At 40.8% G+C, this 26,743-nt stretch overlaps 1 protein-coding gene across 1 annotated transcript in view; it reads right to left on the bottom strand.

Annotated features, from left to right (window-relative positions):
• Positions 1 to 26,743, bottom strand: part of BANK1 (B cell scaffold protein with ankyrin repeats 1) — a 280,528-nt gene that overhangs the window by 188,182 nt on the left and 65,603 nt on the right. Inside the window, exons 4-6 of the mRNA XM_037896965.2 lie at positions 16,268 to 16,419; positions 13,856 to 13,991; positions 10,088 to 10,230 (exon numbers count right to left, since the gene is read on the bottom strand). Coding sequence (XP_037752893.1) covers positions 10,088 to 10,230; positions 13,856 to 13,991; positions 16,268 to 16,419 — 431 coding nt within the window. The remainder of the gene's footprint in view (positions 1 to 10,087; positions 10,231 to 13,855; positions 13,992 to 16,267; positions 16,420 to 26,743) is intronic.

Below are 26,743 nucleotides of genomic sequence, written 5' to 3'. Positions count from 1 at the left end.
AAGAAAAGATGTAGCAGTACAGGATTCAATGCAGGCTAGCAAGGCGAGTATGTAGCAAAGGTCCCCAGGGTGCTTGTACAACCCAAAGCAAAGTCCGTGCCGCTACAGCTTCACTGCTATTTTTAGCATGATAGCTAAATTAAAGCTAGCACAGGTATGCCAGCCTGTGCTTCAATCACACCTCTGACTATAGTACAGATATACCCTCAGACTCATGGCAGCTGAGGAACCTTTTACTGAGGGAACATTTCTGAGCATGCCCTGCCGTACATAGACTATGCACTAATAAATGAAAACAAAAATTGAAAACACTGACTGCAGACCAGCCACTGGGATATCCTCTTCAGAAGAAGCAAAACTAAAGTAGCAGCCAACTTTTTGCATCTCTGAAAGGATCCTACAAAACACTGTACTTAGTCCAAAGATATCTCCATGCTTTATCATGACAGCCATGCAGTGCCGCCATTTTCTTTGGGGGATTTTTCCTGATACTGATTTCTGTTTTAGAATGGAAAACCCATGTACAATACGGGATAAAAAGAATTTAACCAAATAACTATAAGGATATATTTTAATTTATAAGCTACTGCTTAGAATTATTACAAATTCATTCCTATACATGGAAAATAAGGTATCAATTAACTGTTCTGATAAGAATCAAAAGACGGAAGACACAACCAAAATGTAGCAGAAAAGATTATTAATGTGCTGTAAAACCAACTGAGAGGAAAAAAAATAAAACAAGATAGCAACACTTCATTGAAGTCTATTTCTATTTTTAGAAAGATATTTTAAAAACTCATCACATCATGCCCAAACCCACTATTTTAAGCTGCTTAGGGTCTGTAAATACTTCTGAAGGTAGGACTAATTTCGATAGTATGATAAGGCCAGTATGTACTACGCTGCTATCAGACTATGTTTCCAAAGCCAACCTGACCAGCCTAACAAATGTAAAGGTCATCTTCCAGTGGCAAAGATTCAATTTAGGGTCTCTCCCCTCCCCCCAATCCCTGCTACCAGTTTGAGTTATTGCAGCTCTTGGCCAGACACTTTTGCACACAAACCTCTGCCACGCGCAGTGTACCAATTAGTTTAGCCCCAGGATCTGGCCTTTAGTGCTTAGTACCATGTGAAATCCCATAGCACTATGGTCCTGATTCAAGAAAGCACTTAAGCATATATTTAACTTAGGTGTGTGCTTCAAGTCTCATTGAAGTCAATGGAAGCTAAGCATATGCTTAAAGTTAAGGATGTGCTTAAGTATTTCTCTGAATAGGGATGTATACGTGTTTTCCTGAATCATAGCTTGTACTAGGTAATAAGTGTTAATAAATTTGGACCATTAATTTGTGCAGCCAATACTTATCAAAGAGACTGGCATATTTCTCATTGACTTTGGCAGCTCTACAAAAGTCACATTTTCATACAGATGAACTATACTTGAATATCTTCTATGTATAGGATAATATAGTCTATGTATCATTGACTTTCAATGAGACTTAGGCTCTTCAGTGCCTGTGTCACTTTTGAAAATAGGATTTAGGTTCCTAAATCACTTATGCACTTGTGAAAATATTACCCATTGTCCATTCTGGGCTATCATAATTTTGAGAGGAGATTCCGCATTTGGAAGAAGAAAAGGAAACATTTTTAAATCGTATTTGCTGAAGTTGTTTATAAAGGTCAAATATTAAAATTAGTCCCAAAGGAAATGGATTCATAGGTAGACTGCATGTGAGGCTCTGCGATTCATCATATAAATAGGAGCATGTATGTCGTATCTATTTCATATAACTTTTTATAGAGAAGGCTGGATTTAATTATCTTTTCTTCCCTCCCCGCAAAATTTACATACTGTAACTGGAATCATGTTTAATGTGTATGATAAAAACATCTTTTGATATATCAAATGTCTCAAAAGCTAAAAATATTATTCAAAAAGAGTTTGATGTGAAGATTCCCTAAACCTCTCTAGATATTCAAAGTCACTCTAATTAACGGGAGCATCACAATTTCAATATTAAGCACCTGCCACTGGTTTCCATCTTTATTGGGAAACCAAAGGAAATCTTAAAATAAAAAATCTAAATAAGTAGGATCAATTTTGTATTAGTAGAAAATCTCATAGGAAAAATCAATAAGCTGTATAACGCAATGTTGAAATCATAAATTAAAGAAAAGTATATAGTGAAATAGGAACAAAAGTCTAATTATGAAGCATAACAGCCATATGATCATGTCTCTACATAAGGAGTTAGTATAACAAGATATGTTCCTAGGAGAGCTTCTTTGATGTAGTGTTATATGAATGTATTGTTCCCACTTTTATAATTAAACCATTAGCAGTCCCCACCTCCCATATATCTTGATACCAAGTCCTTTCAGCACTCATCATTAAGGCTATGATCTAGTCATGGATATTTTTAGTAAAAGTCATGGACAGGTCATGGGCAATAAACAAAAATTCAGGGCCTGTGACCTGTCCATGACTTATACTATAAATACCTCTGACTAAATCTTAAAGGGGTCGCTGCTGGGGGGAGCACCTAGGGGGCCAATGTTGGGGGGCAGAGCCGGGAGGGGAGCACTGCTGGGGGGGGGGGTGCTACTGTGGGGCTGTTGTTGATGGGGACAGGGACCAGCCGTGGCACCAGCTGCCAGGGGCGGCCAGCAGTGGCTGCACTGGCCACCTGGGAACTGCCGCCGGCAGCGGCTGCACCAGCCATCCAGGGACCACTGTTCAGCCTGTCCCCGGGGCCAGCCATACTGGCCACTGCTCAAGCAATCCCCAGAGCTGGCTGCCCAGGCAGCAGCCGGTGAGGCTGTCCCTGGGGCCACCTGAGCAGCTGGTCCCCAAGCCAGCTGCCCCCCACAGCAGTCATGGAGGTTGCAAAAAGTTACAGAATCCGTGACTTTCCATGACCTCCATGACAAACAAGGAGCCCTACTCATCATTATGATGCAGACTAAAGTAAGAAGGAACATCCAACACTGAAAACCTAAAATTTCAGAGTTTTGTTTCAAAACAAATCCTTTTTCAAAACATCTCGGAATGTTTTATTTTATTGTATTGTATTGCTATTAAATATCATTTTAATAATGTTTTCAATAATGTTTTGATAAAAATTTCAGAAGCAAATGGAAAAAGGCACATTTTTGCACAAAACATTTTGATTTTTAAAAACAATCATTTTAAGATGTAAAATGTTTTCTCAAAAAAATTTTTGATCAACCCTAATTTTTAATCTAATTTTGTCTTTTGTCCCCAGTCTAAACAAGTGACTCAATTGGGTTTAGTGGTACAGTATTACTCAAATCTGTCATCTCTGGCGACTATGTCCTGATTTGGCCAACGGTAAAAAAATGAACTTAGCACTCTAACCCTATTTTTTTAGTGAACATTAATGTATACCATGTACAAATAATCTGAAAGGTCAACAACAGAGGATACAATCTCTTAAAAGTATATTATCCAAACATGACATCCTTAGTATGTCTTATTGGACTAATTTGCATTCATTAAGAGATTTTAATCAGCATCTCAGATTGCAAACATTCACAAGAAACTTGAACTTTTCTTTAAAATCACAGAATGCTGTTTCTTTGATCAATAATTACTGTAAGCTTTTCTTTTTGACTTTAATTTTGTTTTATGTTGTGTCTGATTATTACTCTACATAAACTGCTGTTGCCCCAGGATACTTTTGAGGATAAAATGCTCGTCTCAAAGGTTTTAATTATACTGGTTAAATAGAAGTTACTACTATTCCTGCTACTTGATGGGAATTCTAATGATCTTCCTAGAGTGTGTTTTGGTCTTCCTTATGTAAATCTCTTTTTAGGGCACATTTAGATGATGTTCCATTAACTGAGCTTTTACAATGTATCCTGCTGCCATACTTTGTTAGCAGAGAGCTAAGGTCACCCAGTAATAGCTTGTGCCCTTCCAGGATGTCAAGTTCAGCAAAACTCAAACTTCTGAAAACTAGGAAATACAGAGTTATGGTAAACACTGTCCCCCTAGAGCTGGCAATAGCCACTGGAAATTAACTGCACACATTCCAGCAGCATTCATTGGGTTAGGTTTAGCTGTATTGAATTGGTGGAGGAATAAGTTTGAACAGCTTGGAAGAGCTGTGATTGTGATATGAGGAGATCTGCCTCTGAGTATCCCCATGTGTGTTATCAAAGGAAAGGTACCTTGAGGTTCCAGTCTTCATCATTTCAGCATAGAATTGTGTCGACTGTATCAGCAGCAGGGAACTGGGGTCTTCTTGCCATTGGTATTATCAGTGGTGAGGTGAAATATGAAATATGAAAGCAGTTTGTGGATTTAATGATGGGGAGGGTAAAGCATAGGTTAAAGCATAGGGTAAAGCACAGGTTTAGGTGGCATCCTGTGTGTAAGTGTGAATAGGTTGAAGAAAGGTCTGAAGTTTTTGCTGAATTTTACAAGTGTAGTATTCTGTCAGGGGGGTGGGCTCAGAGTTTGAACGTATGGCAAGTGCCAGCAGTGCCTGTCCATCACAGTGCAAAGGCAGAGTGTTATGGGCCTTGTGGAGCATGGCACAAAGAGGGAAAAGTTAAGGTTGGAAAGACATTTACCTTTACTCTGTATTTCCTGGTTTTCAGAAGTTTCAGTTTTGCTTAAACAACATTCTGGAAGGGCATGAGCTATCACTCGGTAACCTTAACTCTGTGTTAAAGATTTTGCCATTCAATTTCCTAGTTTTTTTTTAAATAGAAAGAGAAATGTTTGTTGATAGGAGTTAGTGGCCATTTAGGCAGGTGTAGTTCTCACCTAGGTTTACAGTTCATATGATACTGTGGCTAGATAATTAAAAAAACTAGTTGTATACAGTGCTTTTCGGCATTATACATTATCCCCATTTTACAGATGGGAAACTGTAAGATGAGTCACAGAAAGGTGATGTGACTTGCCCAAAGTCACCCAGCAGGCCTGTGGCAGAACTACAAATAGTTTCAGTCAGGCAGTCTTTCCATTAGGCCACATGGTTGCTATGGGATTCCTCAGTGCTCCTGTCCTCTCATGGACATTTTGTTCCAGTGAAATGGGAATAATGGTCAGTTTTTGAAATGCTTACAATGTGTAGTTGCTAAGAGAACCAGTGAGATAAATCTCTGGTCTATGTCTCAAAACCTTGTCAATTTTATTACGTGGTTGTTACAATAACTGTAAGGGTGTGAGAGAAGCCTGGTGTGTCTCTCTTCTCCATCCTCTACCACAACACTCCTTGCAACATGTAGCTCCCCTGCCAACATTTCCAGTTCCCTCTCCCCTTCCCATCCCATTGAGTCATTAGTTGTCACTGCAGAAGCCATTAACATGTAAAAAAGATGCTCCTTGCTGTCTCCTGCCCTATGCTGCTGTGTGTTAGGGTTGCCAACTTTCTAACTGCACAAAACTGATCAACCTTTCTCTTGCCCCACCCCTTCTTCAAGCCCCCACCCCCCACTCACTCCATCCCCCTCCCTCCGTCGCTCATTCTCCCCACCCTCGCTCACTTTCACTGGGCTGGGGCAGTGGGTTGGGGTGCGGGGATGGGGGTGAGGGCTCTGGCTGGGGGTGCAGGATCTGGGGTGAGGCCAGGGATGAGGAGTTTGGGGTGGAGGAGGGGGCTCCGGGCTTGGGCCAAGGGGTTCAGAGTGCAGGAGGAGGTACAGTACCAACTGGGCGGCGCTTACCTCAGGCGGCTCCCTGTCAGTGGTGCAGCGGGACTAAGGCAGGCTTCCTGCTTGCCCTTGCTCCATGCGGCTCCCAGAATCGGCTGGCATGTCTGGCTCCTAGGTGGAGGGACAGGGGGCTCTGCACACTGCCTATGCCTGCAGGCACCCCTGCAGCTCCCATTGTCCATGGTTCCTGGCCAATGGGAGCTGCGGAGCCAGCACTTGGGGTGGGGGCAGTGCGTGGAGACCCCCTGGCTGACCCTATGCCTAGGAGCTGGACATTCCGGCGACTTCCAGGAGCCGCGTGGAGCCAGCGCAGTCAGGGAGCCTGCCTTAGCCCCGCTGCGTCACCAAACGGACTTTTAGCAGCCTATTAAAATCTCTCTGATTGCTTACAATACTCACTGGGAGATCAATGCCGATTCCGGTAGACTCCCACCAACCCAGGAGAGTTGGCAACCCTACTGTGTGTATATATCACAGGTAGCAGTTTACTGGAAAGCTACAGGCTACCTTGGTTACATGATTTAGATGCACACGGAGCTGGGCTCCTCACTTCTGCTACCCACCGACAGCTGGGAATCCTGTCCCTGCTTCAGCTTACTTCCCCAGCCATGCCCTAGGTCCATCCAGTCTGCCCATCCCCCACACACCGGCCAGATCCCATTATCAATCCGAAGCAAGATGATGTGTATTTTACCTAGTCATTTTCTGGATTTCAGATATTTATATTTGTGTTACCTTCAGTCCCCCCACTCCAGATCGCAGCTCACATGGAGGAGCTTAAACACCCCAAGAGGAGCTGGATCCCCCATATCTCAGAACACACAGTAGGCAGGGAGAGGGGCTCAGACCCCTGAAGAGGGGAGAATTCAGAACTGGCAGTAGTCTCCCAACCAGTCATAAACCCCCAACTTCCTCTGCTACGCCTCATATTCTCCTCCCCCTCACCTGAGCCCCCCAACCCTTCTTCTCTCCCCTAATACCCATTCCATTTAGGGCCCCATAATACACCCATCCCTCGCTGTAGATACAAACCCCTCTTCATTCTTCCCCTCCTATGAGAATTCACATGTGCAATTTATACTTTTCAAAAATAGTTTAATCACCTTCTGAATATTCTGTTGTACTCAGATGATGGTTTATTTGGGTTTTTTTTTAACAAAAAAAAACCTTTCCAAAGGAAGATTTCCCCAAATGCTTACAGTTCATTCTCAGATTTCTAGCCAGATTTCTTAAAAGTTGCATATTCAAAGAGATGTTCAGTAGCTCATTCATCTCAATGAGATATTCTCCAATGAAAGGCTACTCAATGTGGATGAATACAGCCTAAAACAATAGGGGGAGGGATAGCTCAGTAGTTTGAGCATTGGCCTGCTAAACCCAGGGTTGTGAGTTCAATCCTTGAGGGGGCCGTTTGGGATCTGGGGCAAAAATTGGGGATTGGTCCTGCTTTGAGCAGGGGGTTGGACTAGATGACCTCCTGAGGTCCCTTCCAACCCTGATATTCTATGATTCTATGAATAGCCCTGAAATGTGTGAACTGATCCATTCATATCAGTGGGTGTTTCCCCCTCCCCAGGGCAGGAGGAGAATTTCTGATGTGTGTCCAGCATACCCCTTCTCAGATCCTATTCCAATATCAGCCACTTGTTCTTGGTGCATCCTGGAAGCTCGCTCCACAGTGGGGTGGGGTTCCCCACATCCTGTCACACACATGGAACAGGGACTATGGCTCAGTCACCAACAGGGGGAAGGGACTCTGAGCCCACATAAGGGCACGGGGAGGGGAGGACAGAAAGGGGCTCAGATCCCCAGATCCAGCCATATACAGAAAGGGAAAATATGGGGCTGATGGGTGCCCCGGGCTTCTCCTCCCACTCTCCTGCCACTCCTATCTATCTCTGTCCCAGTGTCCCTCTCCATCACCTAAATCCCCCAAACCCTCTCACCTCCATTACCTCCCATCCCCATTTATCCCCCTTCCCTTGCTGCAGCCCCAAACCCTCTCATTCCTATTTCCCCCCACTCCTCCACACCTTAAAATACCTATTCCCTGGCAGCAAGCATGCACTTTAAATAAATAATAATAATTTTTAAAAAACCCTGTCAGATTTTAGTAAGAAGCCGCCCACCCATTTCCAGATTTCTGCCCCCGGTAAGGCTCAAACTGACACTAGGTGGGGGGTCAGATTCAAAGAACCACAACTTTTTCCCTGGAGCTAACCAACTAGCATGAAACTTTGCTGGCTAACAATCCTGTTAACGCCTCTGTCTGCACGTGCTCAGTGAAATCTATTAGGAGAGAGAATCAGCACATGCAGCTTGCAGGAAGCCTAATTGCAGAAGCAAAATCTTTTTCAAATAATGTTTTAATTTGATTTCCCATAAAGGGCTGGTTGGTGCCATGCACTCTGTTGGGATAACCTTGAGCATTTGAGACACTGGTCCAATAGTCTGAGCCCTGGATTGACCTTTATGTGTGAGCTGAAAAGGTTGTTAGAATCTCTAAAGTTTAAGAAAAGCTGTTTTTATTTTCATGGGACTTTATCTCAGGAACCCCTTGTTCAAATGTCCCCAAATTTGGACTGCTAACAGAACCCACACTCCCATATCAAAACTTCAAGAGTCAAGCTTTAAACAGAAAGCTCATCTTACCCTTAACTATAACAAGGCTGTTGCTCTGCTGCTATAATAAGAGGTTAAAGGAGTTGAAAATTGTGGGAAATAGCTTAGCTAGTGCAGTTACATTGCTCCATGGCTTGGTGTTCATCATTAAAAATACCACCACAAAATGGATTTCCCATTACCGTTCTTTCCCACAGAACTGTCATGATGCTGTGTGGATAGGGCCACTTAATTGATTATGAAAAAGTCTCTTGGCAGTGACTTATGTTTCCTATACTAACCCAGAGCACATAAAGCTAAACAGCCAGACTTACAGTAGCTCCAAATTTGTACCCCTATTCATTACTCAGGTGAGTAAAGGTTAGGCGATCATTAAAATATGCCTGGCATTCAAAACACTAGTAGTGTATTTCCTAGTACACATACTGTTCTGCATGGAAAATTTTTACAATTTGTATTTGAATATTATTTAAAATTGTATATGTCTTACTTACTGAATTTTAGTCACATTGTTAAGATGAGGGGCCAACCTAATGAACAAAATAATCTAATAACCTACAGACATTTAAGACAGACATGGTATTGCTAGCTCACTATTTTTTTTTTAAACTCAGTCTCACACCCTCTCCTTTCAACAGAAAATTTTGTTAAATCCAGATCAAGGTCATTTTAGATGGCCTTTAATCTAGAGATTTAAGAATGATCAGATATTGTAAAGACTTTCCGAGGTGCACTGGCAGGATAAGCTACACTTTATTTTATTTTATTTTCCAAGAACAAAAGTGAATTGTATTTGGAAGAAATCTACCACTGTGTTTAAACAGAATACTAATAATGAAATATATAATGTTTTATTAATCCTTTTGTTATGCGTGTAATGCCTTAGGTGGTAGATAAGGTATATTTGTCACAGGAGAATGAGACTTGTCTACGTTACACACAGACTTTTTTGTTGTTGTTCTTTCTTTGTCATTACAATATAGATGTATCAAATATGCTCAAACTATCAATCCTTGGACAAGTGATATTTCAGTTTCTGTCCATTCTAAAGACTGCTTTCTTTTCCTTTTGTTTTTTCACATATTGCTGCTAAAGGAGACTTCATGCTGCAGTGGCTTTATACTGCAGTCTGCAGTGCTGAGTATGAAGTCCAGCTTCAAAGCCTGAATTCTTCTAAACACATGCAAATATCTGCATGGCAACCAGCAGATCTCATGAGTTATAACTGAAAAGCTGTGTGCAATCTGTATATGTATAGTAAGCTCATGTTTTCCATACACAGTAAGCTTTCAGTTTTCAATACCAACCCAAAAGAAGGGATTTACTGCTGCTGGATATACTATGGTCCAAATCTCTCTCGCCCTCCCTCCCCAATCCTGAAACACTGTGTGATTTAAGGACATTTTCCCTTGGTTTCAGAATAGGCTCAGCAGTTTCCTTTTTGCTATTGATAGAAATTAATTATTATTATTTTCATCTATGAGACAGGGGCATTAGTCTACAACTGTAAAGAATCATTCAAATTTATGTCATTGTGTAAACAATAAATAACAAATAATACAACTAATAATAGCTCAATAGAGATCATTTGTTTTCACTTGTCTGATTTGTTTACAACTAGACATCTCAAAGACTGGCTTCTTTCCACTCTTGTTGATCCATTGCTCATTATTTTATCAAAATAGCCTTTATAGCACAGTATACGTTCTCTTATCTCATACTGGCACTTTTATGCTTTTTTATTAACTTAATGGAGATGTCAACTTACCTGACAAGCAAAAGCTATTGGATCAGCCACTTTTTTAAATATGCGTTCAATCTCCTCTACTGCTGTGCAGTATTCAATCTGTGTCATGGCCTTAATGACTCCCCCACAGTAGACATTTACATTTACAGGGCCAGCAGGAAAATCTTATAAAACACAAACAAAAACGGCAGCTGAAAACATTTTATAATGCCAGACAGGAGGTGTCAGGGAGTAAGTAAAAGAACAGAGAAATATCACAAACACCACATAAAAGGTAACGAATAAGATTTTCATTTCACAGATGTTTCAATGCAATAATTTTTAAACCAGTCCTTCAGTTTAACACAAAAATGCAACAAAAATACATATCTGTAAATTGTTATAAAATATAGCTATGTATTGTTTCAAATTAGAAGAGAGATGAAAACAGAATGCTTCACTTTTCAACCTTCGCTTTGATGGATTGATGCTCTATAATCAGCTGCCTTCTGCCTACAGATTAAGTAAAGGTTCAGTCATTTATTACAAGTTACAGATTTACTATTCATCTTTTGAAACATTTTTCTTAATTGCAGACAAGCCTCTCAGAATTGGGTTTTGTAGAAATTACAGTTTAATTACTTCCATTCCAGTTGTTTATCTACTGAAAGCTGAGGAAGGAGGTATTTGTATAGTCTGTTACTTTAGAACAACTTGCTCTGTGTATGCAGCATGAGACCTCTTTATGAGTACATTTTATAATTCATTAGTATTCACTGTGCCATGAATCCTGCTGTACCTACCAGCAGCAAAACTAAAATTCTAGCTCTTCTCACAAAAGAATTAAAAATGGACAAACTTGAAGACAGAGAAGAAATGGAGAGTCAAAGAAACTCAGATTAATAGAAATCAGTATCTCAATTCACTTAAATGATAATAAGCACAAGCTCATTTTACTTTCCTTTGTTAAAATGAAATCAGCTGGATCCTTGGTCCAAACGGGCATTCCTGTACTTTAATTATTCTTTGTTTTTCCCAGGGGGAGGGGAGGGAGGGACAAATAACAAAGAAGCTAAATTAAACAATGATGGGAGGAAAATAGTGCTTCTGTTGGAATGCCAAACACTTTTTATTTAAAAGCTCTAACGGAACAAAAAACTGATCTTGGTTTGGGACAAAAAGAAACTGAACTTATTAGTTATGCTTTGTATTTTGTGTTTACGAATCTATACCCCTTATGGCTATCTGCCCTGGCCCAATAATGTCCCCAGAAGATATGCCTGGAGGAGCCCCCACAATACAGTCAATGGGAATTTCAGTTTGTCTTTTCTGAAAGATGCCTCATCACCAAGATCCTCCTCTGGCCAAGCACAGCCATTTCAGATCACCACCTACCTCCCCATGGAAGCATCCTGCTAATGAATAACTGTCAAGCATATGGACAATCAGGCAACTTGCAACCTCACCTTTAAGTGCCTCCATACTTGAATGGACTTCACAGAGACGTGGACCCCAGGAGCTCTTGTTCTAATCCCAGCTGTCACTGACTTGCCATGTTTTCCTGATCAAATCACAACTTGCTTGCCTCAGTTCCCCATCTGTAACATGGGGATAATACTACTCATCTAACCTCACAATGGTGTCATAAGGATCAATTAGTGTCCATATAGCCCTTTGAATGCACCATACAAACGTTAATGCACCATACAAATGAATGCACCATACAACTATTACTGTCAAAGCCACCTATGATCCCCAGTGAGAGGGAGCCAGTGGAGGCTCCTTTAAGGGAAGAGGAATGAGGTCAGTGATTGTGATCAACTTCTTCCCTGCAAAGAGAGATGCAGCCTCCCACAGGAGCTGATCTGAGAACACTAGTACAAGAAATAGCTGCTGCTCCCGTGGGAGAGAAGAGAAGCTGATGTTCACTTCTGTTACCCACAGATCCCATACGCCTCAGAGGGAACAATGGGATTTGCTAGTGCTTAGCATCCCCAAAAAATTAAGCCACTTAGTTAGGCCTTGTCTACACTACACAGTTTTGTCAACAAAAGTCAGCTTTCATTGACAAAACAAAGATGCCAAAATATGGTGTAAAGAAGAGGAGTACTTGTGGCACCTTAGAGACTAACAAATTTATTTGAGCATAAGCTTTCGTGATGCATCCGATGAAGTGAGCTGTAGCTCACAAAAGCTTATGCTCATATAAATTGGTTAGTCTCTAAGGTTCCACAAGTACTCCTTTTCTTTTTGCAAATACAGACTAACATGGCTGCTACTCTGAAACCTGAAAATATGGCGTGACAGGGTCGGGCCAGATGGCTATAGGAGAGTAATAGAAGGCAGATATATTAGCCCCAGGCTAAGTAGGTCCCTTTTCCCTGGGTAAGATAACAGGGAAGGTTCCAGAATAATCAGGAACCTTCTGGAGACAATTAAGACAGGCTGATTAGAACAACTGCAGCCAATCAAGAAGCTGCTAGAATCAATTAAGGCAGGCTAATCAGGGCACCTGGGTTTTAAAAAGGAGCTCACTTCAGTTTGTGGTGTGCGTGTGAGGAGCTGGGAGCAAGAGGCACTAGGAGCTGAGAGTGAGAATGCGGACTGTTGGAGGACTGAGATGTACAAGCATTATCAGACACGAGGAGGGAGGTCCTATGGTGAGGATAAAGAAGGTGTTGGGAGGAGGCCATGGGGAAGTAGCCCAGGGAGTTGTAGCTGTCGCACAGCTGTTCCAGGAGGCACTCTAGACAGCTGCATTCCACAGGGCCCTGGGCTGGAACCCGTAGTAAAGGGCGGGCCCAGGTTCCCCACAAATCCTCCCAATTCCTGGTCAGACACAGGAGGAGTCGACCTGGAGTGTGAATTCAGAAAAACGGCCAAGCTGCGGGCTGCCGTGAAGCTCCAAGGCGAGCAAATCCGCCAATAAGCGCAAGACCCACCAAGGTAGAGGAGGAACTTTGTTACAATGGATTTTAGGGCCTAACTTCAGGCGACCAAGTTTGAAAATTGTAGCTTAAGTGTTTTCCTTCTAAATGATGTGGTATTACCATGGTTTTTTAAAATAAAATATTATATAATACCGCTTGGGAATTCACAGCATGCAACAGAGAGACGAAGTGAACCCTGAACTCCTAGCTGAATATTTCCATCACACCTCTAGTCCAATAACTGGGAGGGAGGTATGGCCATTCCCTCTGCATTCTGAGACTCATACAATGAAAAATGTTGTTGTATGGTTTATCATGCTCCAGGCAAAATAAGAAAATAGAATAGCTAATATTATGGATAGAGTGATTGACAAAACCCAGAGAAACCAAGGGAGATTGAGTAACATAGAGAAACGGGGTGGATATGAAATCACAGCAAAGAAGGGAAATGTTCTCAGATGTCAGTAAGAATTATAGACAGGCATATGGGCAAAAAGAAAAAAACAACTTCGCTGAATAAAATAAGAGACAAAACATCTTGTTAAATCTAATGCAGTAATAAGAATATTAGCTTTGCATTTTATAGCAGGAATTTATTAAGAATGTTAATCTGTGACTAATCAATGACATTTTAAAGCCTGCCACCTGCCACTTAACCACACAAAAACAACCCAATAAAATCCAGTTTCCCATAAATCACAAGCCTTTGTATTGGTGTATTAATAAAAATAATAATGCTCTGTATGCAAAACCCATATACAGGAAACACAAAATAATATTAGATTCTGATGGGAAGTGAAACTGCTTATTGTAAGACAAGTGAAGAGAGACCAGGACCAAAATTTTCTATTTATTTAAAGCTACAGCAATGTTCTCTTACCTAAAGCTTTCATGCATCTGACCTTCTGATTCCAAAAGGCTGGCTGTTTCCTAATTCGTTGATTGTCTGTTATGAATTCAATTTCTACAGTTTCCGTTATTTCATCTCTCAAAAGAATGAATATTTCACCAGGGTTCTATAAAGTTAGAAATATGCTCCCATTAGCCTTTCACCAAATTAAACTGAAACCATAAAATGTAAATTATATGCTTTAATGTAAGTTGCAAGAAAAGTTCTTTTACCAATAGCTTTATATCCTGAAATATTGTTATATAACAGCTGTGATGCTATTTCATTAAGTTCTCCTTTATGTTTCTCTAAGTAAAAAATTGACAGCATTATTGTAATAGTTTGAACTCTGTTTACTAAAACCATATATAATGAAATTCTTTTCACTGTAAGCCTAAGATCATATATTCACTTCCAGTCCACAAAGGGTGACATTCCCCTCATGCAGGGGACCCCTACACTACTTAAAACACACTTAAACACTCAGAATTGGATTCATGGGTAAGGAACTTAAGTGATACAATGGTCTTCTGCGGACCCTCTGACCAAGGGTGAATTTCAACATAGAGAACATTAGTGAGCTACAGTACGTGATGGGCCAAATTCAAAGGTGACCTAGGTGGTGTAAGCTGCATCTCAGAGGTGGTATAAAACTGCATCTCAGTTTTAGGGCTAAGCTGGTGCATTTTAAATACTAAAGTCAGAATTATAGTAAGGCAAGGAACTAACAAGAAGGTGTAAAATAAAATAAGCTGACTATTTTATCTTATGCCTTCCTGCGCCAGCCCCTTATTTGTTCTCCATGCACTACTCAACCGTCTCTGTATACAAGTGACACCAGTTTATACTCACTCATGGTGACTCCCCTGTCATACTGGTCTGTAATGTTGCACTGTTCAACATCTTTAAACCTGGCCCACTGATTTGTGGCAAATTTATGTATTTTCACTGGGAAAATATACACATATGCTAGTGTTCTTTGAAGAACAGATCAAGAGTCAGAACAATCATTCACTATGAACAATTCACTGAGCTATATTTGCCACCCTTCAGATCAGCTAAAACTGAACTAAATTTCACCCTTAATCTCTTTATTAGTCCTTCAAAACAAAATATATACCCTTATATCACTACATAATCTCCCTTCTGAATGTGATGGGGTGATCCGTGCATGAAAGGACCCTTCAGAACAGCAATCTGGGGGCAGGGGGATAATCTAGGCCCTTGTTTTTCTTATCTTTTTAACCGGAAAGATTTCCCAAAAGTCAAAAGGGAATATATTTGTTTCACTGTTTAGAGAAGCAGTTTAATACTTTCTAGTATACCCCCTGTTCCCAAAATAATAATTTCCTAATTTATATTATCGAAAGGTCCTATAGAACTTAACAGACAATGACAACTCTTCCAAAAAAAATTGGAACTAACCTAGAAAATTCTATAAAAGGGATATTCATTATTAAATTCAATTTGTTACTTTAAAATTCTATTGCAAGTTTCTACTGTTTAGAATAATACTCTCCATCTTCATAATGGGGCTTTCCAGTGAGGAAAAACAGTATTTCTCAGAAGTACACATTTTAAATCATACTAACTGTAATTCTTTATTCAATTCTATAGGTTTTAGCGTAATATATGTAGAGCCCTATTGGTTTCATCAGTGCTGATTACTGAAAGAGTTTTCCAAAATAGTAAAAGTTTTAAGCTAAATATGTTCTATATGCATGTCTTTCATCTGATTTTCAGCTATAATCAGTAATCTAGGGTTCGCTGAACCACTGCTACTCAGTGGCATGGAATAGCCTATTTGTAACATAGCAGCCAAAACTGTGCAACATTCCTTCCACTTCTCTGCCATGCCATTATTCACCTGATTCTTCAGCCCTCACGTGACTGTGGTCACTTACTTGTCTAAGGGCTACAGGGTTGGGGTTCAGATGTTGCACTCTTTATACAGTTTTCATGCTTTTGTGTTTTCTCACATACAGTGTTGATTTTTAAAAATGAGCATTCATATGTTTGTACACACACACACACACACATCTACCACCCCAAACCTGATTCTTACTGAGAGGCAATTAATATCTTTTGAAAGTTCCTGACTACAATTTTCCTTTACATTGCAATGAAACATCTTGAAGCGGAATTATATCTGACCCAATCTGCCAAACAATTTTTAATAGATGTAAAGTCATGCAACGATTGTCCCAAATCCATATTAGTTTGCAGATGTTTGTATTGGATGTGACACACAGACAGCATAACTCCCACTGCAGGTAAACTTTCATTTGTGCTCCAGAGTAGTGATCTGCCCCACAGAACTGATGTGCTATGAAGGAGCTTGTAGCAGTGGCAGGGCAGAAGAGTGATATTTATCCCTAACTTTTTAGCATTGAAAGGTCTTACCTCACAGGATATCCTTTCTGGTAGCACCAATACTGATGGTCTTGTAGTTTCCAACGTTTCAGAAACGACTTCAGTTTCCAAACTCACATCTGTTTTCACTGATACTCCTCCTTCATTCAACTGCAAGTTAACTTCAGAGTTATTTTGGTAATCTGAAAGATATAATATTGAATGAAATGTATTGTTAGTCATCCTACACAAATAAAACATGATGGGCTGAAAACTGCTAGACGATGATTATTTACAAAATGCTACTGATGTATGTGGCATTTTGTGAAGAAATAAAAGAAAGAAGATGAAATCCTGGCCCCATTGAAGTCAATGGATTTCATCCAGTGTCCTTGTCCAAAAGATCCCACAACCCATATTCATCTCAATAGTCTTTGCTCACATGAGAAATTTCACTGAGGTCAAACGTATTTGGCTTTGTCTACAATGGGGATTTGCCACCAGTGTAGTTGCAACAGCAAACCACACTCTGTGCAGGGTAAACTGAGATAAGCAATGATTTTCATCACTGCAGCTTATCCTTGTTTCAAACAGGGCTAAGCTTTACTGATGCAAATGCCACCCACCTGACTCAACAGGTAGGAAACTTTATAGGAGCTGCTGCGGGCAGACAGCCGCTGGGAAAGGGCTGGGGGAGGGGACACACACCAGAACACAAAAGGTGGGCCCTTTCCCCTCCAGGGTTTCTCTGCCTCCCATTGGCCAGCCAGAGGGAGATGGGAGGTAATTGGCCCCTTTCTTCCCCCCACCCCATTAATTTAAACCTTTGCCTAGGTCTTTTGGAGCTTCTCACTCCATTTTAGCTATCCTACCCTCCTCCTCTGTAGTTTTAGGATACAAGCCATGTATTTCAGGATGTTATAGATCTAACCAATTACCTCTTTTGGGAGGTTAGGAAGAAACTTTTCCCATTGGTGCCAAATGGTGAGGGGCCTTTTGGGTTTTTTCCACCTTCCTTACAGCCCCATGGAGACAGTTGTGTTAAATAGCAGTAGGACTTAGAAATAAATATTAATAACTTGTGTGACTGTTTAGTTTGTCATAACTTTTGGCTGGTGTCCAGTGTGGATAAAAAGGCCAAAATGGCCAGTTCCCTGAAGTAAGAGACCTGGGATTTCTTTGGTAGACTTGTGCTTCTGGGAGAAGGGGAGACCTGAAGTCTTTGCAGACTGAGGTCCCTCTTTTGGTACTGTCTGTCCCCATTAGAGTGGGGAGGGTGAGAAGATACACCAGAGTGAGCTGAATCCTAGGGATAGGCTGAGGTTAGTCTACTCTGAGTTATGTGTTTTATGGTTGGAGCCCTGTAACCCTCGCATTGGACCCATTTAAATATCTGGTACACGTGAGTCAGGAGAAACGGGGCAGATGACACTGGAGTTGTGTTCAGCCATTAAATCCACCTCTGTGCCTGTTCTCATTCACCTGTGTGTCCTGACCAACTGCAGCGTTGTCTGGCTACACTAGGGGTTTGCCTCAGGGCAGCTATACTAGTGAGCTGCTACCAATGGATCTAACCAGGGCAAATCCCTGGCATAGACAAAGGTCTTTGCCATAAATATGTAGTGGATGTAATGAGCAGCATGAGTTCCTTCGTCTGTCATTCACATCTAACAAGATGGACTCACAGCATCCTAAACATATACACTATCTGTGCACGATGATATTCTGATTTTAAAATAAGATACCATCCCATTTAGTTTGTGTGCAATTTACAGTGACGGGTTTCTTCTTTATTCCACAACACTAGTATGGCCGGAAGAGCTGTAGCATGAGCCCTTCATCCCATCTCAGAATTTTAATGTGAAAACATAAAAGAATTGGCAATTGCCTCTCCAGAACTGTGTTTTAGAAAAAGCCGTTCTTCACACCTGCTACTTCTCAGCTTTATCATTATTACTCCATTCTACTGACTAGCTCTGACACAGTACAAAATGTTAGACAGTCTCGCCACCTCATCTCCCAGGACAGCAGCACATTCATAATGATACAGGATTATTCAATATTCTGCAGCACATTTAATGTAGTCTAATGATATTTCAGACTTCTCATCAGCCAGTCAGGATTCTGTGAGCAGTCAGAGGACCAGAGCATTTTGTATTACTGTAAATTATGGAACACAGTCAATTATAGTCAAGAACACAGACAACACTGAGGTGCAAACTCGTGATGGGCAGACCTCGACATTTTGGGAATTTGTTTTCTTTTCAGAAAAGCCCTAAAGGTGACTGATCAGGTGTCCTCCTCACACTTGCCCAGAAAGAGTTAAGGCAGGCCAGAAAGTCCAGTTAGCCCGTGACCGTGATTGCTGGGGAGGGACCACGCTGAGATTGCTCAATCAGGGCAAACTGCAAAGAATGGGGCAGACGATCCCCAACACTGGTGGTCTGTTCTAATAATTAGATTCACCAAGCTAGCAACAAAACAGCTTCTATAATTCCTTACTGGTTACCAAGAAGCCCCAAAATAGTCTCCCTTAACTAATCCAGCCTTGGGCTCCTACCCAGACAGCCAAATCAAATAGGATGAGGATTACTAAAATCTTATTCACCATAAAGTTCTACCAATTCCAAAGGATCGGACACATTACCCACCAGGTCAATGAATATTTCAGATTTTACTCAAGCACACACGTACAGCCAATTCTTATTAACTAATCTAAGATTTATTAAAAAGAAAAGAAAGAGTACTGTCGATAAAGATCATTATACATACAGATAAGAATAAAGTTCTTGAGTCAGTTGCACATCGTAAAGCCCTACTACTGCTATATAAATGCCAGTGTTGAGAGAAGCCAAAATAATTGCTTTCGAAGTAGGAGACATTGAGCCTGTGACAACATTGCAATTATTTTGTAATTATTATGCAGTTTAGCTCAAATATTGGTCCTCAGCATAGGCAAAATCTGCCCCCTCTCTCCTCACACAATTGTGTAGCCAGACTTGCATACAGAGACTTCCATGGGAAAGGGGAAGTCCTCCCACCGTGCTACAACACTGCTGCTACTGCAACCCTGTGGATGCAAGAGCTTTTGCTACTGCTGTGCCCCTGCTTGATAAGGAGTGATGACCAGTGAATATACATAATTTCATATCCACAAACCCAGCTCCAGCTCCTCCCCTGACCTACCCTTTTCCCATCCTCCACAACCTGTATGGGGTGCAAGACCTCGTCAAGGACTTTCCAAATCAAACTCCTCAAACTTCTGCACAATGAATTTCATTGCAGGCAGGCATGTGTTTGGTTACAAAAACAGGTGCAGGATTTTCCCTGTATCCTAAATGACCCAGAGAATTCTGACTGACACAGTGAACAGATAGTCATAAGACAGCTTGCGCACGTTACCATTGTGTAAAACAATACTGTACATTTATTATCAAGTCATATTGTAGCTGACGGATTTTATTGTTAATATAAACTTTTGTCATACAAGAATTAATCAATATGGAGCTTAAAGGCGTGAAGGAATGTGGCAAGCTGTCTATTCTTTGGGTGACAAGCTGTCCCGATTTTATAGGGACAGTCCTGATTTTTGGGTCTTTTTCTTATATCGGCTCCTATTAACTCCCACTCCCTGTCCCGATTTTTCACACTTGCTGTTTGGTCACCCTAGCTACTCTAGAGCCCCTAACATTGCTGACTGCTATTGGAAATATCCCTAACCTAATGAATATCAGAGAGAGATACTGGGAAAGTCTATAGAAAGAAGGTTCAATTACAAAGAGACAGAGCTGGCTATTATCAGTATATGAAGAAAATTGCAGACCAAAGTTTGTCCATCTACACAGTGAATAGAAGGGGTGAGAAAGTAAAATCCCTTGGAAGTAGATCCCTTACTGTTCATCTCAGTAAAGTAGAACCTCGGAATTACCAACACCACAGGAATGGAGGTTGTTCATAACTCTGAAATTTTTGTAACTCTGAAAAAACATTATGGTTGTTCTTTAAAAAGTTTACAACTGAATATTGATTTAATATAGCTTTGAAACTTTACTATACAAAAAAAAAATGCTGCTTTCCCTTTATTTTTTTAGTAGTATACATTTAATACAGTACTGTGCTGTATTTGCTTTTTTTTTTTGGTCTCTGCTGCTGCCTGATTGTGTACTTCCAGTTCCAAATGAAGTGTGTGGTCGACTGGTCAGTTTGTAACTCTGGTGTTCGTAACTCTGAGGTTCTACTGTATTTTATTCTTGTCATGGTGAGCTCATTACATAATAATTCTAACACGTACTCTACAGTCACCTTCAGATTTAGATCAAGACATTCCGATACCCATTTCCCACTCAAACAATGCAAAATTTCAGGTGATGTTAACTCACCTATTTTTATTTTAAACTGAAAAAGCATTTTCACTGACCAAAACAAGCACATTTAAAAATACATTGACTGCATAATATAAAGAAGCTAACTGTGCAAACATATGAAAGATCATGCCAGTTTTACTGGGATAATCCTAGTTAGCCATTTGATTTTCCAGTGTCCCACAAACTTCTTTTCAGGAAGATCTTCTTCCAGGAGATCTTCAATGATCTTAAAACTCAAAAAAGAATCCTACAAAAAGTGGAAACTCAGTCAAATTACAAAGGATGAATAAAAAAAAATAACACAAGTATGTAGTGACAAAATTAGAAAAGCCAAGGCACAAAATGAGATCAAGCTAGTTAGAGACATAAAAAGTAACATGAAAACATTCTACAAATACATTAGAAGCAAGAGGAAGACCAAGGACAGAGTAGGCCCGTTACTCAATGAAGGGTGAAAGACAATAACAGAAAATGTGGAAATGGCAGAGGTGCTTAATGACTTTGTTTCGGTTTTCACCAAGAAGGTTGGTGGCGATTGGACGTCTAACATAGTTAATGCCAGTGAAAATGAGGTAGGATCAGAGTCTGAAATAGGGAAAGAACACGTCAAAAATTACTTAGACAAGTTAGATGTCTTCAAATCACAGGACCATTAGCAATTATCTTTGAAAAGTCATGGAAGACGGGAGACATTCCAGAAGACTGGAAAAGGGCAAATATACTGCCCTTTTATAAAAAAGGAAATAAGGACAACCCGAAGAATTACAGACCAGTCAGCTTAACTTCTGTACCCGGAAAGACAATGGAGCAAATAATTAAGAAATCAATTTCCAAACACCTAGAAGATAATGAGGTGATAAGTAATAGTCAACACGGATTTGTCAAGAACAGATTGTGTCAATCCCACCTGATAGCTTTCTTAGACAGGGTAACAAGCCTTGTGGATAGGGGGAAAGTGGTAGATGTGGTATATCTTGACATTAGTAAGGTTTTTGATACTGTCTCGCATGACCTTCCCATAAACAAACTAGAGAAATACAACCTAGATGGAGCTACTATAACATGGGTGCATAATTGGTTGAAAAACATTCCCAGAGAGTAGTTATCAGTGGTTCACAGTCATGCTGGAAGGGCATAACGAGTGGGGTCCCGCAGGGATCAGCCCTGGGTCTGGTTCTGTTCAGTATCTTCATTAAATGATTTAGATAATGGCATAGAGAGTACACTTACAAAAAGTTTGCGGATGATACCAAGCTGGGAGTTGTTGCAAGTGCTTTGGAGGATAGGATTAAAATTCAAAATGATCTGGAAAAAGTGGAGAAATGGTCTCATGTAAATAGGATGAAATTCAATAAGGACAAATGTAAAGTACTCCAATTAGGAAAGAACAATCAGTTGCACACATACAAAATGGGAAATGACTCCCTAGGAAGGGATACTGTGGAAAGGGATCTGGGGGTCATAGTGGATCACAAGCAAAATATGAGTCAACAGTGTAATGCTGTTGCAAAAAAAGCAAACATCATTCTGGGATGTATTAGCAGGAGTATTGTAAGCAAGACACAAGAAGTAAGTCTTCCGCTCTACTCGCACTGTTTAGGCCTCAACTGGAGTATTGTGTCCAGTTCTGGGCACCACATTTCAGGAAAGATGTGAACAAACTGGAGAAAGTCCGGAGAAGAGCAACAAAAATGATTAAAGGTCTATAAAACATGACCTATGAGGGAAGATTGAAAAAATTGGGTTTGTTTAGTCTGGAGAAGAGAAGACTGAGAGAGGAGATAACAGTTTTCAAGTACATAAAAGGTTTTTACAAGGAAGAGGGAGAAGAATTGTTCTTCTTAACCTCTGAGGATAGGACAAGAAGCAATGGGCTTAAATTGCAGCAAGAGTGATTTAGGTTGGACATTAGGAAAAACTTCCTGTCAGAGTGGTTAAGCACTGGCATAAATTGTCTAGGGAGGTTGTGGAATCTTCATCATTGGGGATTTTTAAGAGCAGGTTGGACAAACACCTGTCAGGGATGGTCTAGATAATACTTAGTCCTGCCTTGAGTGCAGGGGACTGGACTAGATGACCTCTTGAGGTCCGTTCCAGTTCAATGATTCTATGATACCTGAAGTGTCCCTGATTTTTCATGTTATCAATCAAAATGTTTGATTTTTGTATATTACATAATGTCTGTTTAAGACATATTGCTATATGCGAAGTAGAATTTGCTCTGAGTTTACCAGGAACAAACAAGACAGTGAATGACCATTCAGTGTGATGAACAGTGTTCGGAGTGATGTCAAATGAACACAGACGCTATCATAGAATATCAGGGTTGGAAGGGACCTCAGAAGATCATCATTTGAACCCCTGTTCAAAGCAGGACCAATCCCCAATTTTTGCCCCAGATCCCTAAATGGCCCCCTCAAGGATTAAGCTCACAACCCTGGGTTTAGCAAGCCAATGCTCAAACCACTGAGCTATCCCTCCCCCTAGGAGAAGTTAGCAAACAAACAGGGGACTTTAGTAGGGGAGTTCAGCTAGGGACTGTGAAAGCAGACACACCTAATAAATATTCTCTAAACTTTGGCCAGTAACACCCACACACACACACACACACACACACACTCCCTGTGCAAAAAACACCACACACACTACACACACTACCCTGCAAGAGTAAAAATAATACCGGCAGAAGTCAGGCAGCAGACTGGGGGTTACCCATCTTATTGCACTGAATGCAACATGCATGATTATCTGTATTGTGGTCAGGTGCTATATGTGTGCATTCGGTGCAAGTCGCACATGGCGCTCAGAGACCATGTACGGGGGGCTCAAGACCAGAGTGACTGAACTGGAGGAGTTCACGGACACAGTAGAGTAATCCCACCCCAAGGCTGACAGCCTCTGTGTTGATGAGGAGGATGAGAGTCTTAGGAAGGAGATCATCAAGTTGGAGAAGACAGAAAAGATCCCATAGTTGGGACCCTGCTTCCAGATGATCTCAAGGTATCCTCTCTCACTGAGGATACCTCTCCCCTGGAGAGGTCGCTCGTATTAGGTAGATAGGTAATAGTAATGGGTGATTGAATTAATAGAAATATAGATAGTTGGGTTTGTGATGACGGAGAGAACCGTATGGTGAATTGCCTGCTGTGTGCGACGGCTGAGAGCCTCTCGAGACATCTGTGCAGTGCTGAGGAGGAGCCAGTGGTCGTGGTTCAGTGACATAGGGAGAGATCCTGGAGGCCAAATTTAGGCTGCTAGATAGCAGATTGAAGTCCAGGACCTCCATGGTAGCATTCTCTGAAATGCTTCCCATTCCACAAGCAGGGCCAGTTAGGCAGGCAGAACTGTAGGGTCTCAATGCATGGATGAGATGATGGTGTTCAGAGGAAAGATTAAGGTTTATTAGGAACTGGAGAATTTTTTTTAAAGCAATCCTGGCAATTACAGGCTAGTAAGCCTTCTCCTGTACCAAGCAAAGTAGTTGCAACTATAGTAAAGAATAGAATTATCGGACACATAGATGAACACAGTGTATTTGGGAAGAGTCAACATGGCTTTTGTAAAGGGAAATCATGCCTCACCAATCTATTAGAATAATGTGGGCGGGGGGGTCAACAAACATGTGAACAAGGGTGATCCAGTGTAACTGGATTTTCAGAAAGCCTTTGACAAGGTCCCTCACCAAAGGCTCTTACGCGAACTAAGTAGTCATGGGATAAGAGGGAAGGTCCTCTCATGGATCAGTAACTAGTTAAAAGATAGAAACAAAGGGTCAGAATAAATAGTTAGTTTTCACAGTGGAGAGAGGTAAATAGTGGGGTCCCCCAAGGATTTCTACTGGGATCAGTGTTATTCAACATTCGTAAGTGATCTAGGAAAAAGGGGTAAACAGTGAGGTGACAAAGTTTGCAAATGACTCAGAACAAAGCAGTCAGCTTTGGACTTGGGTAACAGTTAAAGGGATTTCACAAAACTGACCAGTCACCCATCAAAATGCTAGATGAAATTGAAGGTTAATAAATGCAAAGTACTACATATTGGAAAACATAATCCCAACTAAACATACATAATGATGGGGTCTAAATTAGCTGTTACTACTCAAGAAAGAAATCTTGGAGTCATTGTGGATAGTTCTCTGAAAACATCCGCTCAACGTGCAGCAGCAGTCAAAAAAGCGAACAATGTTAGGAACCACTAGGAAAGGGATAGATAAGACAGAAAATATCATAATGCCACAATATAAATCAACACCTGGAATACTGCATGCAATTCAGTAGTTGACCCATCTCAAAAAAGAAATATTAGAATAGGAAAAAAGTACAGAGAACCAAAATGATTAAGGGTATAGAACAGCTTCCATGTGAGGAGAGATTGGAAAGACTGGGACTGTACATTTTAGAAAAGAGACAACTAAGGGGACTGGAAGACAGGGAATGGATCACTTGATGATTAGCCTGCTCTGTTCATTCATTCTGAAGCATGTGGCACCAGCCACTGTGAGAAGGCAGGATACTGAGCTAGATGGACCATTGGTCCGACACAATATGGCCATTCTTATGTTCTTATGACACTTTGTCAAAATGAATGGTAGTGTCATATGTCTAGTGTCTCCTGATAAACCCATTCAAACAAGTTTTTAGAAGACATTCTCCACTCTGAGCAATATGCATATGTCACTTTAGGTTAGAAACTGGCAGCACTGACAAGAGAACAAGTACTTTTTTATTTTATATGAGTATTTCACAACTCTAAAAAAATGTTGCCATAAAAATGTCCTTTCTATTGTGAAAATATTATCACCTTAAAAAAACACTGATTAGAAAATAAATGTCATTTAGATGTTGTATCTAGCTATAAAGGTTCCAAAGAGAGAGGTAATGAGCTCACATAAATGACTCTTTGAGTCAGTGTTTTATTAAATCTCAAGAAACCTAGCAGCAAAGAAAGGATGGATATAGAAATTTATGTAATACCTTCAGTTAATGTATCATTATGAACTAGATCTCATTATATACTTTTTCATATTACTTCCAAAAAGTGATCATTTATCAATCCAAAGGTGTTAGCAAGTTCAGCCAACCATTCTGTACACACACGAATAGCTAAAGAAAAAGTGTGACGGTACAAGAGCTCAACACCTTTGAAAATAATTCACTAAGAGTTTTTAAAGTAATGAAGACCCATATAAAGACAAACGTGGTAAGATATAGGGTATGAAATAAAGCTGTATTTTAAAGAATCCTTATTGAGATTACAGGGACAAACCATCCCGAAGTGTAGAAAGAATAGTCAATATGGCAGGCGACCAGCTTGGCTTAACAGTGAAATTCTTGCTGATCTTAAACACAAAAAAGTGGAAGGCTGGACGAATGACCAGGGAGGGGTATAAAAATATTGCTCGGGCATGCAGGAGTGAAATCAGGAAGGCCAAATCACACCTGGAGTTGCAGCTAGCAAGAGATGTTAAGAGTAACAAGAAGGGTTTCTTCAGGTATGTTAGCAACAAGAAGAAAGTCAAGGGAAGTGTGGGCCCCTTACTGAATGAGGGAGGCAACTAGTGACAGAGGATGTGGAAAAAGCTAATGTACTCAATGCTTTTTTTGCCTCTGTCTTCACGAACAAGGTCAGCTCCCAGACTACTGCACTGGGCAGCACAGCATGGGGAGGAGGTGACCAGCCCTCTGTGAAGAAAGAAGTGGTTCGGGACTATTTAGAAAAGCTGGATGAACACAAGTCCATGGGGCCGGATGTGCTGCATCTGAGACTGCTAAAGGAGTTGGCGGATGTGATTGCAGAGTCATTGGCCATTATCTTTGAAAACTCATGGCGATCGGGGGAGGACCCGGACAACTGGAAAAAGGCTAATGTAGTGCCCATCTTTAAAAAAGGGAAGAAGGAGGATCCTGGGAACTACAGGCCTGTCAGCCTCACCTCAGTCCCTGGAAAAATTATGGAGCAGATCCTCAAGGAATCATTTCTGAAGCACTTAGAGGAGAGGAAAGTGATCAGGAACAGTCAGCATGGATTCACAAAGGGCAAGTCATGCCTGACTAATTAATTGCCTTCTATGACGAGATAACTGGCTCTGTGGATGAGGGGAAAGCAGTGGACGTGTTGTTCCTTGACTTTAGCAAAGCTTTTGACACGGTCTCCCACAGTATTC

This window comes from Chelonia mydas, chromosome 4 (assembly GCF_015237465.2).
Source record: "Chelonia mydas isolate rCheMyd1 chromosome 4, rCheMyd1.pri.v2, whole genome shotgun sequence".
In the NCBI taxonomy this organism is placed as follows: domain Eukaryota; kingdom Metazoa; phylum Chordata; order Testudines; family Cheloniidae; genus Chelonia; species Chelonia mydas.
Note: the sequence above shows the minus strand (reverse complement) of the source record. Positions and strands in the feature narration are given on the sequence as shown.